Raw genomic sequence first — 18424 nt, forward strand, 5'->3', positions numbered from 1 at the left:
ATTTCCCTATAATTTTTGCATTTGTAATTAAAGGTGTGTTAGATGATCCCTTACATTTTTAACTTGGGCAGAGAGATTTCTCTTGCTTTTTGTAGAGTGGAAAATATTAGAACTGCTTTTAAAACTAAATTGATTAAAATTCCCAATAGTTTTAAACTAAATTTTATTATGTTTGGAGTTTGAATCTCAGTAATTTTATCCATCATATACTATATCTGAGGATATTCAAAAACATTTGTGAAGCTTGCCTAATCCTCAGTGCAGAGTTCCTTTTTCCAACTCCCCCCCCCCCTGCTTTTTTCCTGTTACTCTGAAATGTATGGAATGAAGGAGAGAAAACAACTAGCAAAAACAAATCTTTGAGTTAGTAGTTTATCTCACATCTCAGTTCTCTCCCTGGATTTTTTCAGCTTTTTGTTCACTTAAAGAATGTAAAATTTTTACAGAATCAGACAGATAACCTTTTTGTTTTTACTTCTTTCATATGGCTTTCAGGAACTTTCAATGGCCATGAAAACATACCTCAGAACAATTGAGTTTTGCATTTGTTAGGCTTGAGATGAAATGATATTTATATAGATGACTCCTAAGAAATACCGTATGTGGTACAAAACCTGAAAAAGTTATTACAAGAAAAGAAAATAGACCAATATTCCTCATGAATATAGAAATAAAAATCCTTAAAATATTAGCAAACTGAACCCAGCAATGTATATAAAAAGGAAAAAACTAATACATCATGACCAAATAGGGTTTATTCCAGGAAGGCAATTTGGGTCAACATTAAAAATTTAATCAGTATAATTCACCTATGAACAGAATAAAAGAGAAAAACCATACAATCATCTTAATGATTACAGAAAAGACACTGGACAAAATTCAACACCGTCCCACAGTACAAAAACAGGAATATAAATTATTTAATAAAGAGCATCTGCAAAAGAACATCCACACTTAACATCATACTTAATGATAAAATATTAAAGCAAGGATGTCTGCTCTCACCATTTCTGTTCATTCTTGTTCTGCAGGTCCTAACCATGCAAGCAGTCAAGAAAAAGGCATAAAGATTAAAACACAAGAGTCGTCATTCACAAATGACAAGATTGTTTACGTAGAAAACCTTATGCACTCTACAAAAAAAAAAAAAAAAATTCAATCAGAACAAATAAGTGAATTTACCAAGATCTTACAAATATCAAAAGTCCATGGGCATGCTAGTGATTTAGCTGGAAACAAATTTTTAAAACAATAACACTTCAGTAGCAGTGAAAAACATCAAATTCTAGGAACAAATCTATAGAAAGACTTTACACTGAGGAGTACGAAAACTGCTGAGGAAAAAAAAAAAAATGTTTAACCTAAATAAAGGCTCTCCTGGTAGCGCAGTGGTTAAGAATCCACCTGGCAATGCAGGGGACACTCAACCGAGAAAAGACAGTCTCTTCAGTAAATAGTGCTGGGAAAATTGGATATTCACATGTAGAAGAATGAAATTAGACCCCTGTATTTCACCACTCACAAAAATTAACATGAAATGGATTAAAGACTTAAATGTAAGACTGGAAACCTTCAAACTCCTAGAAGAAAACAGAAAAAATTCTCCTTTACATGAGTCGTGGCAATGAATTTTTGTATATGACACCTAAAGCTCAAGCAACAAAATTAAACAACTGGGACATCAAACTAAAAAACCTACAGAGCAAAAGAAGTGATCAACATATGAAAAAACAGTCTATGCAATGGGAAAAAGTATTTGGAAACCACTAGTCTGATAAGGGGTTAATATCCAAAATATATAAAGAATTCATACAATGAAACAGCAAAACAAATAATCCAATTTAAAATGGGCAAAGCACCTGAACTGACATTTTTCCAAAGAAGATATATGCCAACAGGTGCATGAAAATGTGCTCAATATCACTAATCATTAGGGAAATGCAAATCAAAACCACAATGAGATATCACCTCACTTACTAGAATGACTACCATGAAAAAGACATGTGGTAACAAATGCTGAGGAGGATGTGCAGAAAAGTGAACACTTGTGCAGTGTTTGTGGGAATATAAATTGGTGCAGCCACTATGGAAAATAGTATTCAGATTTCTCAAAAAATTAAAAATATAACTGCCATATGATCCAGAACTTCTACTCCTGGGTATATAGCCAAAGAAACAAGAACACTATGTCAAAGAATTACCTACACCCTCAAGTTCATACTAGCATTATTTACAATAGCCAAGGCATGGAAAAAAACCTAAGTGTCCATTGCCAGATAAATAGATAAGTTATGGTATATTATTCTGCCATAAAAAAGAAGGAAATCCTGCCATTTGCAACAACAAGAATGGATTTGAAGAGCATTATGCTAAGTGAAATAAGAGAAAGACAAATACTGTATGATCTCACTTATATGTAAAACTGAAACACTCAAAAAGAGATCAGATTCCTGGTTGCTATAGACAGGGGGCAGGAGGTGGAGGAACTGGATGAAGGTGACCAAAAAGTACAACCTTCCAGTTGTAAGATAAATAAGTACTGGGGATGAAATATACAACTTGATGACTATAGTTAACACTGCTGTATAGTATACTATAAAGTTGTTAAGAGAGTAGATTCTAAGTTCTCATCACAAGGAAAAATTTTTTTTCTTTTTGTATAAATATGATATTAACTAAATTTATTGTGATAATCATTTCATAATATATGAAAGTAAAACCAGTAAGCTATATACCTTAAACTTACACAGTGCTCAATTATATCTCAATAAAACTAGAAAAAAATTTTAACAAAAACAAATGTTAGGAAAACTTTGTGACATTTTTACTTGCCCTTCCCCCACCCCTCCTTGATGTGCAGCTGTCTTGAAAATGACAGCTTCATTCTCAGTGTTGAACCTCAGTCCCTGTCTCTGGATGGTGCAGAGCAGACCTTATTCACAAATTACTGATATGTCTGTATTCTAGCCTCTCTAGGGGTTCCTTAAGGACTGAAGCAAAGCACTAATTTCTGTTTTGCCTATCTCAAAACTCAGGCCAGAATGTAAGGCAAACCAACAATCCACAAATGCCTGGGTCAAAAGATTACAGTTGAGATACACGATAGACCATCTAAGGACTGGGAGAAAAAGCTGGGGGTGGGGAGTTACTTTGGGCAGTTAGGATATTCAAAAGCATATATAGGGAAATTCAGAAAGCCACAAATGTACAGGGCAAGAAGCATACTTTAAAAAGACCCAAAAGACCCTAAGCCTTCAATTCAGGCTAACTGTTAGGCTTAGTGCAAGCCTGGTTTAGTGTTGAGGGAGTACCCTAGAAAAGTGACAACCTGCAAAAACTGGGAGAGGTGTTTGTTTTAGCCCCTGAATTTTAAGGAAACCTATCAAAACACTATCTAAAGACAAGGTAAGAAACAAATTTCAGTGATCACACACAAGGAATATGTTCTTCGCAAAAATAATTTGAAAACATCATTAACCAAATGGACTACTACAGTCCAATAATCAAAATGAAGAAAACCCTAGGGAAGGAGGGAAAATCTTATTTCCAGAATCACATTAGAATATTTAAATGTCCAATTTTCAACAAAAATAATCAATACATTCAAAGACACAGGAATGCATGGCCATCCAAAGGAACGAATTAAATAGAAACAATTGCTGCAGAAGTAGAGACATCAGAATTAACAAACAAAGACTTTGAATAACTGTCTTGAACATGCTCAAAGAGCTAAAGGAAAACATGGACAAATAAAAAAAGGAACTTTGAAAAGGGATATATGAACAAAATGAGCATATCAATAAAGACATAGAAATTATAAAAGGGAAACAAATTCTGAGGATGAAAAGTACAATAACATTAAAAGAAAGCACTAGAGGAGTTCAACAACTTGTATAAGCAGGCAGAAAAAAGAATCAGCAAACTTAAAACCAAGGCAATTACAATGATCATGCCTGTGGAGCAAAAAGAAAAAAAGAATGAAGAAAAGTGAACACTGTCTACAAAACTGATCCGACACCATCCAAAAGACCAACATGTGCATTATGAATGTCCCAGAAGAAGAAAGAAAGGAGCAGAAAGAATATTTGAAGAAAGAATGGCCAAACACATCCAAAATCTGATGAAAGACATGAATCTGCAAATCCAAGAATCTCAATGTCCAAGCAGGATAAACTCAGAGGTGCACACCAAAACACATTATAATCAAACTGGCAAAAGACAAGGTCAGAGAGAATCCTGAAAGCAGCAAAGGAGGAGAAACCCCTCATGATCAAGATTCTCAAAAAATTTAACAATTCTCATCAGAAACCATGGAGGCCAGAAAGCAGTGGGATGAGATATTTAACTTGCTGAAAGAAAAGTAGTGTCAACCAAGAATTCCCTATTAGCAAAACTGGCCTTCAAAAATTAGGGAGAAATAAAGACATTCCCAGATAAACAAAACCTGAGGCAGTTCATAGCTATTAGACTGTCCTACAAGAAATGCTAAAGGGAGTCCTTCAGGCAGAAGTGAAAGGACTCTAGGAAGTAACTTGAATCTACATCTATTTTGTGATTAAATAAAGACCTCCAGTAAAGGTAAATACATGGGAAAATATAGCTATTATTGTTGTAACTTTGTCTTGTAACTACTTTTTATCTCCTACAAGGCTTAAAAGACAAATGCATACAAAACAATTATAAATCTATAATGCATACAAAATAATTATAAATCTATATTGTCAGGCACACAATATATGAAGATATAATTTGTGACATCAATAAAGGGAGAACAAAACTTTATAGGAGTAGCAATTTTGTATGCTATTGAATTCAAATTAGTATCAATTCAAATTAGACTGTATAATGTTGACTATAATCCCCACAGTAACCACAAAGAGAACATTTAACAGTTATGCATAAAAGGAAATGAGAAGGGAATCATAATCGTTCACCACAAAAAATCAACACAGAAGGAAACGGTAATGGAGAAAATGAGAAACAAAAAAAGTATAAGACATAAAGACAACAAATAAAATGGCAGAAGTTCTTTCTTATACTAATTTTTTTTTAAGATTTTTTTTGATGTGGACAATTGTTTTTAAGTCTTTATTGAATTGGTTACAATATTGCTTCTGTTTTATGTTTTGGTTTTTTGGCCACAAGGCATGTTGGATCCTAGCTCCCCAGCCAGGAATTGAACCCGCACCCTCTGCATTGGAAGGTGAATTATTAACCACTGGACTTCCAGGGAAGTCCCATACTAATTACTTTAAACGTAAATGGATTAAACTCTCCAAACAGAAGGCAAAGATTGGCAAAATGGATAAAAGAGAAATAAAAATAAATGATCCAGCTATATGCTGTCTATAAAAGACTCACTTTAGCTCCAAAGACACAGATATGTTGAAAGTGAAAGGATAGAAAAAGACATTCTGTGCAAATAGTAACCAAAAGAGAATTGGAGTGGGTATTAGACTAGTATTAGATAAAATAGCCTGTAAGCCAAAAATTGTTTTAAGAAACAAAAATGTATATTACATATTGATAAAAAAAGTCACTTCATCAAGAAGATATAATGTATGTACCAACAAAGCCCCCAAAATATATGAAGCAAACATTGACAGAATTAAAGAGAAAACTGGATAGATCTATAAGAATTGTTAGAAACTTCAATATTTCACTGTCAAAAAATGGATAAAACCTTTAGACAAGATCAATGAGGAAACAGAAGACTTGAATAACACTATAAACAAACTAGACCTAATGGACATATATAAAACACTCCACCCAACAACAATAAAATATACGTTTCTCAAGGGCGCAAGGCACATTCTCCAGGATAGACCATATGTTAGGCCACAAAACAATTTTCAGTACATTTTAAAAGACTGAAATCACTCTAAGTATCTTCTCTGACCACAATGGAATGAAGCTAGAAATCAATAACAAAAGGAAAAGTGGAAAATTCACTTATGGCATATTAAATATGGCAATTAAACAACACACTCTTTAAAAACCAATAGGTCAAAGAAGAAAGTATAAGGAAAATTTCAAAATATATGATCCAGCAATTCTACTCCAAGGTATGTACATATCTGGAGTATATATTTTCAAAATATTAAAACAACTCAAAAAGAAACTTGTATATCAGTATTTATTGCAGCATATTCATCATAACCAAAAGGTGGAAATAGCCCAAGTGTTCATCAACAGATGAATGGATTAAAAAATATGGCATACATATACAATAGAATATTTAGTCATAAAAATGAATGAAATTCTGATACATGCTATAACATGGATGAATCCTGAAAACATATTAAACAAAATAAGCCAGGCACAAAAGAACAAATATTGTATGATTCCACTTATAAGAAGCAGAATAGGTAAATTCATATAGAAAGTGAGTAGATACGAGCTTACCAGGAGCTGATGGGGAGAGACGAATAGGGAGTTATTATATACTGGTTAGAGTTCCTCTCTGGAGTGATAAAAAAGTTTTGAAGATAATGGTGATGGCTGCGCAACATGAATGTAATTAATGCCACTGAAGCTGTACATTTAAAAATGGTTAAAATGATAAATTATATGTTATATATATTATTTAAACATTTTTAATAACAATTTTATTATGGTAAAGTATACATATATATTACCACAATAAAACATTTAATGTATTAAGATTTGTTTTTTCTGAGGGAAAATTCACAAGAATTTTAAAGAGAATCTTAAGAGTAAAAACATGACTTGCTTTGTTGTTATGAGCACATGTACTTATGAGACAATCATACATTTGCACAGCTTTAGATCTCGAAATGTACCATTCATCTGCCCTTCTACCAAGAAGACTGCAGAGTGTTTATCAAGGTAAAAATGAACAAGCTTTAAAGGTTCTCTTCTGACAAGTTAAACAGAAGAAAAATATAGGATATAGGCTGTTAAAATTTTACTTTGAGAGGCTATCTCAGCAAGTAATCTAAATAAGTATATGATGGTATATTCATTGCTTTTTGAAAATAGTTAGATCGCTGTGTAACTTTTAGTGAAAGATCAAGGTAGCACTGAATGTTAAGAACCCCAAGCATTAATATCTGAATATTTCTCTCAAAAGAAATCTATTACTGGGGAAAGTGGCTGAATAGGTTAATTTGTCAGATGAATTATTCAAGTAACCACTAGAATATACCACAGGGAAAAAGACAAACCCTCAGGAAGGAGAAAACAGGACAAGATGCAAGTAGTACAAAATGTTGAGAAACATATAGATGAGATATAAAACCACAAGAAAGAACAGAACAAGAAACAAGCAGAACAAAATTTTGAAAGCTGAAAAAGCATATGGATGGACTGGCAGACTCAAGAAAGGCAAATCAAGCCAGCAGTGGAGAAAGATGAAAATCAACACAGTTCACTTCTCACAATTGCCAGTCGGCAGATGCAGTACCTCAGGGGGTACTGGACAGTGGCTAAAATGAGAACCTGATGAAAACTATTTGGAGGTTATATTCCTGATATCCCTTTCCCAACTCCCCACCACTGCTTGTCTAGCCCTCCCCCACACCAGCTAAAGTCCAGAGGTTTATTCTCTAGAGCAGTTAAAGCAGTTTTCTGGACTGCAGGCACTGGGTACTAAGCCAAAAGTGTATGTGTGGGAGGGGATGGACAGGATGGCCATAAAAATGTAGAGTGCCAGAAATCCTGTTTTTCTCCAATATGGCAACTGGAACACTAGCAGACAAACCCTTAGCCTCCAGGAAGGAGATTGGAAACCTCTACTCCGTAGAACCTGACCAAAGCAAGATATTCATGTGGAGGAGGAGACTACCAAAAAAGGCCCACCCAGATAACCCTAAAGCAAACCCCTTCCACAAGTCCAAGGCTTCTAATCAGCTTTATAGTCCACTATATGTCTACCATAAGTAGACAGCCAAGGATTGCCAGATGTCCTAGAAAAGCCTAAAACATAGAAAAAGAAATAAATACATGAGAAGAAATTTGGAGTTAACAGATTCTACAGAAAAACAATTTCAAAAGGAAGAACACAGGGACTTCCCTGGTGGTCCAGTGGTAAAGAATCCACCTTCCAATGCAGGGGACGTGGGTTCAATCCCTGCTCAGGGAACTAAGATCCCACATGCTGCGGGGCAACTAAGCCCGTGCTCCACAACTACTGAGCTCATGTGCCTTAACGAGAAAGTCCGCCTGCCACAAACTACAGAGCCCATGCACCACAACTATGGAGTCCACAGGCCCTGGACCCTGTGCCACAACTAGAGAGAAGCTCACACACTGCCAACGAAAGACCCACATGTCTCAATGAAGATCCTGTGTGCTATAACTAAGACCCAACACAGCCAAAAAAAAATAAAGATAAATAAATATTAAAAACAAACACAAACACTATCACGAACATCCTCAATGGTAACAGAACAAATCCATAGACAAGAATATAAAATAAGAACCGAGTACTATATAAGAAAAGGAACTTTCAGAAATCATAAAGGGATCTTGAGATCTAAAAATATAGCAAAGAGTTGGAAGACTGAATCAAAGAGCTAAAGAAGAGATGGAGAGAGGGTAGGAAAACAGAGATCCAATCCAACATCAAAATATCAGTTCCAGGAAGAAGAGAAGCAGAGGAGAGGAAGTCAATGAACACTGAAAGTTTCCCAGAACTGAAACATATGAGCTACCACATGGAAAGGGTTCATCAAACACCTAAGATAATGAATAAAAATAGACCCACACCAAGGCACATCGCTGCAAAATTGCACTACCCTGAGAACCAAGGTATTCTACAAAGCTTTCAAGTCACATTCAAAGAGCAGAATCAAAATGGTTTTGGATTTCTCAACACAACTGGAAATAAGACAGTGAAGCAATACCTTCAAAATTCTGAGGGAAAATTATCTCCCACCCAGAATTTTATAAAATATCAACTATGATAGATATGCAAGGTCAAAAAATTTACCTATATATTGATACTTTCTCTAGAAGTTAACAAAGGGTGTGCTTCACCAAAATGGAAAACAATAAAGCCAATAAAATGGAAAACAAAAAATCCAGAAAACAGATCAGCATAGGAGAAGAGTAAACACAAATCCCAAAAGCTTAGGCACAAAAACATAGATTTAAGCAGAATGATTCAAGAGACAGGTTAATGGTTACCCTCCCCAAGATCAGTGCTAGTACTGTACTCTTTTAAACTTGAGGGACAGCATGCCCAGGTGAAACTGGTCCTAATTATCTGTAGGTTGCTCTTTACCATGTATGATTACATGCCAGCTTTCCATTCCATCTCAGCTACAAGGATCAGCAAAGACACTCACATCACCCTATGGAAGTACTGTCTTGACCTACTCCTTTGAGCTAGAATTTCCTCATGGACTGAGAACAAGTAAACACAAAGAAGTCTACTCCCTCTGACCACATTTTTGTCAGACCATCAATTAGGCAGTCCACACTATAGGCCCTTCCAGATACCCTCTGGTGAGCCTTCTATTTAGCAGGACTCACTCATGACCTTAGCCATGAACTTCCTCAAAAGTGACTTTTGTAAACTCTCATGGAAGCTGAAGCCAGACTATGACCCAAAGACTTTGTTATGCTCTCCCTGAAGCTTTCATGTAATAATGACAATGTTGTCCTTTTATACCTGCCAACAGATTTTTCAAAAGTAAATATATTGTTTAAGAGTATATGTGTATGTAATAAAATAAAGAAATGCAAAGGAATGATTAACACAAAGTCAGGATAGTGCCTACATCTGGAAGAGGGGAGGGATGCAATTACAACACACAAGAGTCTTCTTAGATTCTAGTAAATGCTCTATTTCTTGACCTTCGATATTACAAATGTTTTACTTCTTAACCTGACGGTGGGTATATGAATGCTCAGTTTATTATTACTCTTTAAATCATACACTTTTTGAATTTATAATTTTTCACAAATTTAAAAAATCATCCTATCCACTTCCTTGCTCAGATTCCAAGCTCAATGAAGACCATTCTGGTAACAGTTTGACTCTATTGTAGCTTTACCTCCATTAAGAGAATGGACATCAGACCACTTGGCATGTACATATTTCTTTTTAAAGTAATAAACTGGTGTGCTAATTTTTAAAATAATATTCATAAAATAATGAATGTTTGGTTGATTTAATGACTATGTCCTTATATATGAGACTAAACTGGTTTCTAAATAAATCCTCTGAGAGTCAGTATATCCTCTGCAAGTAACCAAACTCATTCTCAGATCAGGAATTTTTTGATGCTTCAATTTCATCCCATATTGCAGCTTCAATTTTTGAAGTGTCATATTCCCTCATCATATCAAACTCAAGCCATGGCTGACTCCACTTCTGGGCTTCTTTCATTTGCTCTTCCGTTAAACAAAGGTCAAATCTGATCCCCTTAATATTAAATTTTGGACGTTCCCAGCGTTTGGACCACGGCTTGGGCTTCATTTTTACTTTCAGCTAAGGAAGATATAAGGAAAGGAACAAATTAGGCTGATAGTTGCAAGCAAAAATTCTTCTAAAAGTTTTAAGATGATTCTTAGTTTATACTTGAACTTCCAGTTCCAAATGTACAACTTATACCTGATTCACAGGAACTTCTTGGCTAGGTTCTTGTGCTATTGGCTTCATATTCATATCAAAAGTGCTGTATTCAGGAAGGGCATCTCGCAAGTATAGCAAGCTATCATCCAGCCGCTTCTGTAATTTGACTACTTGGATCTCCTGGATTCGAGGATTATAAAGTTCAAAGCAAATCTCAACACCTAAAAGAGAAGAACACATATTCTTATAATCTAAATTCAGATTCCTGCATACACCTCATACTATAAAAAAGCTATTTCAGGAAGGAATTAGCTCAGGGTTTTGCATGTAGGAAATGTGATATAAATTTGTAATCTTTAAAATGAAGATTATTGAAAGAAATAGAAATGAACAAATCCATGTAGATTAAAAAATGAGAAAACCTGAATTAGAATGATAAAGTCTAAAGAAAACTGTCTTCTATAAATATGCTGAGCCATTTATTTCTTTGATTTTGATAGTATTAAATTAGTTGGAAGTTTGAATAAATTCTTCACTTTGTTATGTTCTTGTTTATTTCCCAATTACTTAAATAAAACTCTGTCTTCTACATTTTGACTCTATCTTCTACATTTTGAGCAACAGAATTAATGATGCAAAAAGAGTAAGTACATTTTTAAGTTCTAACTTTGATTTAGAAGTCCTCTTAAGATGGCCTAGGTTTGTTAACACTCTGGAGCCCTCCACAGGAGAAACAACTTTGAGTTGTTTCAAGATGCTGACATAAAAGGTTAATATATATCATCTGTATCATCAAACATTTAAAGGGAAGAGTATATTCTGAGGTTTCCTGGAATAATCCCAAGAGAAATATAAATAGTAAAACATATGATCAACGTTAACATCAAGTGTTTAATATCAGGATTTAAGCCAGTGTCCACTGTACATCTATTCTGTTATAGACACTGATTTAGGAGCTGTGCCTATAGCAAAATCAAAATAGGTAAAATCCTTCTCTTCTCATAAAGCCTACATTCTAGTGGATGACAAATGATAAATAAACCAACAAGGTACCTTCATATAGTGAAGACAATACAGGGTGATGACATTGTGACTGGGGAGGGGGCAAATTTATGTATGTATGTATGCATGCATGCATGCATGCCACACCGCATGGCTTTGGGATTAGTTCCCTGACCAGGAATCGAACTTGGGCCCCTAGCAGTGAGAGCACTGGGTCCTAACCAGTGGATCACCAGGGAATTCTCAGGGGCAACTTTATAAATAGTATAGTCAGGGAAAGCCTCTCTGAAAAGACAACATCTAAGCTGATACTATAAAGAGCCAAGAATGCTCCAGGCAGAAAGAACAGCAAATGCACAGGCTCTGGGGTCTTAACAAACCTGCCATGTTGGAAAAACTAGAAAAAGGTCCATTTGGCTGGAGCATAGTAACTTGGTGGGCCAGGAAAGTAAGCCAGAGATACTGCACAGTTGCAGGCAGGAGAAGATGGTGGCATGGACAAGAGTGGTAGCAATGGAGACGGAGAAACAGGCAAAATTGGGATAAAATTTTTGGAAATTGAGCCATGAAAACTTGCTGATTGACTGGATGTGTGAAAGAGAATAACTAAAAATAGCTCCTAAGTTTTGGGTTTAAATAAATGGGTGTGGAGTGGTACAACTTATGGAAATAGAAAAAAACTGTTAAAAGAACACATTGTGAAGGAAACAAAGAGTTCTGTTTTGAACTTGTTTTACGCTTATAAGATGCCCAAATGGAGATGTCAAATAGGTAGTTGTAGGTGCAAATTTGGAACAAGGAAAGGGTCAGTCCTTGACACATAAATCTGGGAAGTTAATACCACATGGATGGTATTTAAGGCTAATGGACTAGAAAGAATCATCAAAGTAGGAAGTATCAATGGGGAAGGCACAGGCAGGTCACAAACAGTCAAAATGTTAATGGTAGAAAATAGCAAGAGAGAACTAATACTTTTGCGTATTCTGTGTCCAGTACTTCATAGAGAACATCACAATAAACTGACCACAACCCTGGGAGGTAGAAACTATTATCTCAATTTTAAAGAAAAAAAATCATCTCAGGTCTATCACACCTTTGCTCCTGCCTTTCTGTTACAAGATTTCTCCAAGTACACAACCTGATTGTTGGCCCAAGTTTCTGTTATCAAGTTCTGCTGAGTTCCTACATCCACAGCACCACAGGTCATTATAGGATAAGGAAGACAGCAACGATTCTCACATGTTCAATTTCTTTCAATATACTACTTCACTGTTGGGGACCATGAAGCACACAACTTTAAGTATGAAAAATGTACTGTCCCTGCCAATTTTTTTGTCTTTATTTCTTAAAAAAATTTTTTTTTTAGTTTTATTCATGTTTATTTTATTTATTTTATTGAAGTATAGTTGCTATACAATATTGTATGTTACAAGTATATAATATAATGATTCACAATTTTTAAAAGTTATACTCCAAAGGGATATGGGAACAGATGTATATGTATAACTGATTCACTTTGTTATAAAGCAGAAACTAATAAAAATATATATATATTAAAAAAAAAGTTATACTCCACTTAAAGTTACTATAAAATATTGGCTATATTCCCCATGTTGTACAATATATCCTTGTAGCTTATCTTATACATAACAGTTTGTACCTCTTAATCCCCTACCCCTATATCACCCCTCTCCTCTTCCCTCTTCCCTCTCCCCACTGGCAACCACTGGTTTGTTCTCTATATCTGTGAGTCTGCTTCTTTTTTGTTATATTCACTAGTTTGTTGTATTCTTAGGTTCCACATAGAAGTGATAACATACAGTACTGGTCTTTCTCCATCTGACTTATTTCACTTAGCATAATACCCTCCAAGTCCAACCATGTTCCTGCCATTTTGATTCATAATTTTTCTAGAATTTTACCACTTGTTCCCCTATCTTATTAGCATAGCAAATGTAATTTTGTGTTTTAAAAAATTCCTCCAATTCTTATAAAACTAATCATTGTGGTGACTGTTGTAATATAAAGCAAAATGGGGACCATTCATTTTAGGAGAAAGTTAACTTGCAAGGACATCATTATGCTTATCTTAATGTTTTCAAGGGTTATTTGCTCCTAAAATGAATGCCCCCGTACTGCTTTATAGTCACTTGTCTCCTCCTTTGATGTTGCCATGATTTGGAAAGTCTACTTCTAATGGTTTTTGTCCCTGTAACAAAAGAAGCCTTCAGGAGAAAGCAAAGCACCAACTGTATTTACTCAGCAACCTCAATTCTCATACCATTCTTAGGCCACAGGCTCCATGGCATCCCTCCAAGCTCCCTTTCACTTTCAAGTTCCAGATGTCTTCACCCAGGATGCAGAAAATAAAAAAGACTCCTGAGATAACATTTTCCAGAAAATCAAAATAATGAAATGAAACCTACCTTGTCCTTCAATAGTATTCCTAAGGATAAAAGTAGCTCCAAGTCCTGTTCCTGATCTCTGGATGCAAATTCCCAGAAACTGGCTGGTTTTTCCATTGGCATATGGGTCAGCAGTAGTAACACGAAGAATGCTTCCTCCAAATTCAAAAGGAAAGTGAACTTTTACATGAGACACAGAATCAAACAACAGCATTTCCAGGTAACTTCAAACTTCCTAAATATTTTAATATAATATTAGGAATAAGTACCTCATATGGGCAAAACACAGACAGGTGAAAAACAATTTTCTCTTTGTCAAGAAAACTAACCCTCCAACCACTAATAATAAAAGCATCCAGCTCTTACTGACCAACATAGAACTCTGGAATGTGGAGTATTTTTCTCCTTTCTAACATATCTTTTCTTTCTATTTGAAATTTCAGAGGATTTGTTCTTCCCCTTGGAGGAATGAATTCAGGACTCAAGAACCTGTGAAAAATATAGAGTAAAATAAATTAAAAGCAAACTTAAAAGATCACTAAAAGAGAAACCATTGCTTTACCAAAAAAAGTGAAAGATTAGGATGCTGACATGTTTTATTCTTCCTTCTCTAAATAAGAGAAGTCCATCTTATTTCTAAAATTGTTGTCAATTCTCATGAAAATAGCTAACAATTTCTGAGTACTCACCCGGCATTGTGTTAAAAGCTTTATTAAACACCTATAGCATAACTTAATCCCTACAACAACAAGGTGAGTTTGGTGTCATCATCTCCTTTTCACAGATGAAGAAAATGAAGCTTGGAGACGGTAAACAGACCTACTACTACATTAGCTATAAACTTATCAAGCCAAGATTAACAGACTTATTACTACACTAGCTATAAACTTATCATGTCTGTCAGATTCCAAAGCTTGTGACCCACAGGCCTCACACTGAGTTGTACATGTTATAGTAAATTATGTTGGAAAAGATATAAACATATAAATCATTAATTGTAAACTAACTTTAAAAATAATCTCCCTATTAGCAAACTGATTTTAAAGTCATTATGAAATATCTAATCTGTAGAAAAGTATAAATGACATTACAATGAAAATATATGTCCCTATCACCCATCTCAAGGAATAAATTAACAATGTAGTTGAAGCCCCTGTGCACCCCTCCCTACCCCCATAGTTAATTACTGTGGGGTAATTAACTAAATTTGGTGTGATGATGATTCCTACGAATTTCTTCCTTTTCTTCAATTTCCTACTTTAAAATGTTTCAAACCTACCAAAAAGATGAAATAGTAATACAATGAACACCCATATATACTTCACCTAATTTCACCTACTGCCAACATTTTGCCGTATTTGCTTTATATGTACATATAATTTTTTTCCAGAACCATTTGAAAATGTCAAACAGCAAGGCATTTCATCCCTCAAACTTTAGAAGGCTTCTGCTAAGAATAAGGACTTTCTCTTACATTTATCACAATACCTTTATGACACCTAAGAACTTCAGCATTAATTCAGTAGTATAATCTAATACAGTTCATATTTAAATGTACCTAATTGGTCCTGGAAAAGGTCTTTCATAGCTGTTTGTTGCTCAATCCAAGCTACAATCAAGCTTCACATATTATATCTGGTTGTTAGTCTCTTAAACTAGTACTCTTCCCCATATTTGTATTTTTGTAACATTGACTTTTTTTGAAGAGTCAAAGCTGATCCATCCCTGGATTTGAATTTGTTTACTGTTTCCACATGCCTAGACCAAGGATAAACATTTTTGGTAAAAATATTACAGAGGTGATGATGTGATCTTATTCCATCACATCAGGAGACACATAATAGCTTGAACGGCTACTGGGAAAACTAGGTTTGATTGCTCTGTGAAAGTAGGGAATTTCCCCTGTATATTTTTTTCTACTTTACATATGTATGTATGCCTGGGCAATACAAAAATGCTACCATACTTGTCAATTCCTCTGCAGGTTGCTTTTTTCACACATCATAGTTGAAGTTCATCCATGGTAACTCTAGTTCATTCATGTTTCACTGCTGTATAATAGTCCATTATGCGAATGTATTTGCTCATTCACCTACTGAAGGATATCTAGGCTGCTTCTACAGTTTTATTACAAACATTACTTTTGTGTTCATTTTTGTACATGTCTCCTTGTACATATTACTTTCCTTACGTTGTATACTGTCTGGGTGGGAAGGTACAGACAGCCTCAAACTTACTAACTTTTGTCAAATTGTTTCCCAAAGTAGTTACTCCCATTGAACTGAATTATATTGTGTTGCCATTTAACAGAAATATTCCTTTTCCACCTTAAAAAAAAAAGTTGTACCGAGAAATCTTTTCTGAATCTCTAGGTTCCATAAATTCAAGTTTATTTCAACTTAGAACCACAGGATATTTTAAATATTAAACACAAATACATATGCAGAGATAATCAAATCAACAATATAGAGTCCTTTCATAAAGCCTAAATCACACCAATTTTCCCCCCTAAAATGCGCTTTTTAATAAGGTTGTTATACAATTCTACAGAAACAGTTTCTGCAAATCCTAGATCATCCAAATTTACACGTACCTACAAAGTTACCACTGCCTGCTTAAGTGAACCAGGCTTTTAAGCACACTGTTTTGAAGAGCAAATTTCAGAAACAAATTAGTAGAAATTTTTACCACCGTATCGCTTTTTCAGAGACACTAAAACACAGTTAGTTGGGAAACTAAAACAGGGTGAGTTCTGGCCAATCCATTTCACCTAGGGAGAAAAGATCCGTTCCTTAACGTCAACAGGTAAAATACAATGTATTTCACAGAAAAATTCTCGGTACGGGCCAAAGAGCTTCAAATCTGGGGAATCCCTACTTGAAATTCTGATCTAATATGACTGCAGAGAAAGTTCAATGCCGGCTTGGGAGAAGCGAGGAAGTCAAACCTGAGTTGGGTGCGCTTCACGCATTCATTAATCCTGCACACAAGCTCTTACCTGGGAGTTCCAGACCCCAGGATAAGACCCGTTTCAGACCTCGGAAGCAACTACAGGTTCTAGAGCGCACAGACCAAAAGGCAGGAATCGCGTCCAGGTCGGGGCTCTCACCTGCTTTCCCGGCGCTGGGGACGGCGATTGTCCACGATAATCGGTTTCGGCGGTGGCTGGAACGCGCCGGGCTCAGAAGGTCCAGTGATCTGCCGCCGGCTCGGCCCCGCGAGGGCCTCTGCGGGAGCGCACCACAGAAGTCAAGACTGCTCGCGCCAGCCCAGAGCTCCCGCGAAACCTTGCAATCGCCCCCAATGCGCGGTCCCACGAGAGGCCTCCTCCCATGTCGCCCCTGACTTCCAGAATCGCCTCCCCCTAGCCTGACCCTAAGCTCCTTCTGTCCCCGGCTAGCAAGCCCCGCTGCACTTACGGCAGGCGACAGAGGCCGGCGCAGGGCGCAGAGCCCAGGCGCATCGAAAGCTCCAGCCCAGGGCCATTGCAGCCCGGCAGCCCCTGGCAATAGCGGCCGCCATGCTTACTCCCTCAGTCGAGACTACAACTCCCAGTAATCAGTGCGACAAGGTCGCAGTCACCTGAGCCAGATGGCGCCTGCTAAGGGACAAAATAGCCAAGTCTTTCTCCTCCCAACCCACCCCCACTCCCCACAAGGGCCCGGACATCTTAGGGAAAGTTCGCTGTATTTCTTTAGTTCTCCGCATATGCCAAGTTACATCCCTCTACGGGAGAGTTCTCTCAGCCTAGAAAGATTTCCTCCCTCTTTGAATCAACTCTATCTTCAATTTCTCAGGCAAGACTTCAGTATGTCAAAATTCTCATTATAGGCTCTCATTCTTCCATTAGCAGCTCTGATGTCATTTGCAATTTTAATTTTTAATTTAACTTAATTTTTAATTACTTGTGTAATTATTGGATTAGCGTCTAACTCCACCATTATACTGTGAGCTCCTGAGGACATGGAGTTTGTCTTTTGCTCACCATTTTCTCTCAGCATCTAGCTGGTCCTCACTCTTTGTTGAATGCAAAAAAAGGAAAAGAAAATGGTTCCTGACAGAAGGGGTGGCACAAAGTCCCGGAGACTACGGAGAGCATTACTCCCTTGAGGAGCTAAACTTGAGTTTGGGCTGAGCAACTCTAGGTAGGGATTATATTACGCTGAAAACTGGGTTCACCTTTTGTTGGGTGTCAAGACAAGAGACACAACCAAGCCAATATCAGAAGGAAGGATGTATTACTTACAGCAAGTAAGGGGAACACCTGGGCTCTTTCCCAAAGCAGTGTCTCCCTGCACAGCAAATTTGAGGAAATCTTAAACTAAGAGTACATGCATACTCATGAAGGGGTTGGGCCATATATGCATATGCATGAAGGGGTTGGGTCATATATGCATGAAGGGGTTGGGCTATATATGCATATCATTGAAAGGGCTTGAAAAGGAGAATCCAGCATAGAATGTTGCAGCTAAAA

General features: G+C 36.3%; 1 protein-coding gene across 1 annotated transcript; it reads right to left on the reverse strand.

The window, feature by feature from the left end:
- Positions 1–4744: 4744 nt before the first annotated feature.
- On the reverse strand, positions 4745–17478 carry MRPL19 (mitochondrial ribosomal protein L19). Its single transcript, XM_060117818.1, has 6 exons — positions 17370–17478; positions 17060–17177; positions 14321–14439; positions 13972–14106; positions 10583–10764; positions 4745–10459 (listed from the first exon to the last, which is right to left on the reverse strand). The coding sequence occupies exons 1-6, from the start codon at positions 17470–17472 to the stop codon at positions 10238–10240; spliced, it is 879 nt and encodes a 292-aa protein (XP_059973801.1). The 5' UTR covers positions 17473–17478; the 3' UTR covers positions 4745–10237.
- Between the last annotated feature and the right edge of the window lie 946 nt (positions 17479–18424).

The sequence above is a fragment of the Mesoplodon densirostris genome, chromosome 14, assembly GCF_025265405.1.
Source record: "Mesoplodon densirostris isolate mMesDen1 chromosome 14, mMesDen1 primary haplotype, whole genome shotgun sequence".
NCBI lineage: Eukaryota > Metazoa > Chordata > Mammalia > Artiodactyla > Ziphiidae > Mesoplodon > Mesoplodon densirostris.

What these genes read in the sequence shown, in the direction of transcription:
- MRPL19 (XM_060117818.1), bottom strand. Translation starts at nt 17,472, where the DNA reads ATGGCGGCCGCTATTGCCAGGGGCTGCCGGGCTGCAATGGCCCTGGGC. An exon ending in GCCGGCCTCTGTCGCCTGCC is followed by an intron (nt 17,178 to 17,369) that starts GTAAGTGCAGCG and finishes GCGCTCCCGCAG; the next exon opens with AGGCCCTCGCGGGGCCGAGC. An exon ending in GAATACTATTGAAGGACAAG is followed by an intron (nt 10,765 to 13,971) that starts GTAGGTTTCATT and finishes CTTCTCTTTTAG; the next exon opens with GTGTTGAGATTTGCTTTGAA.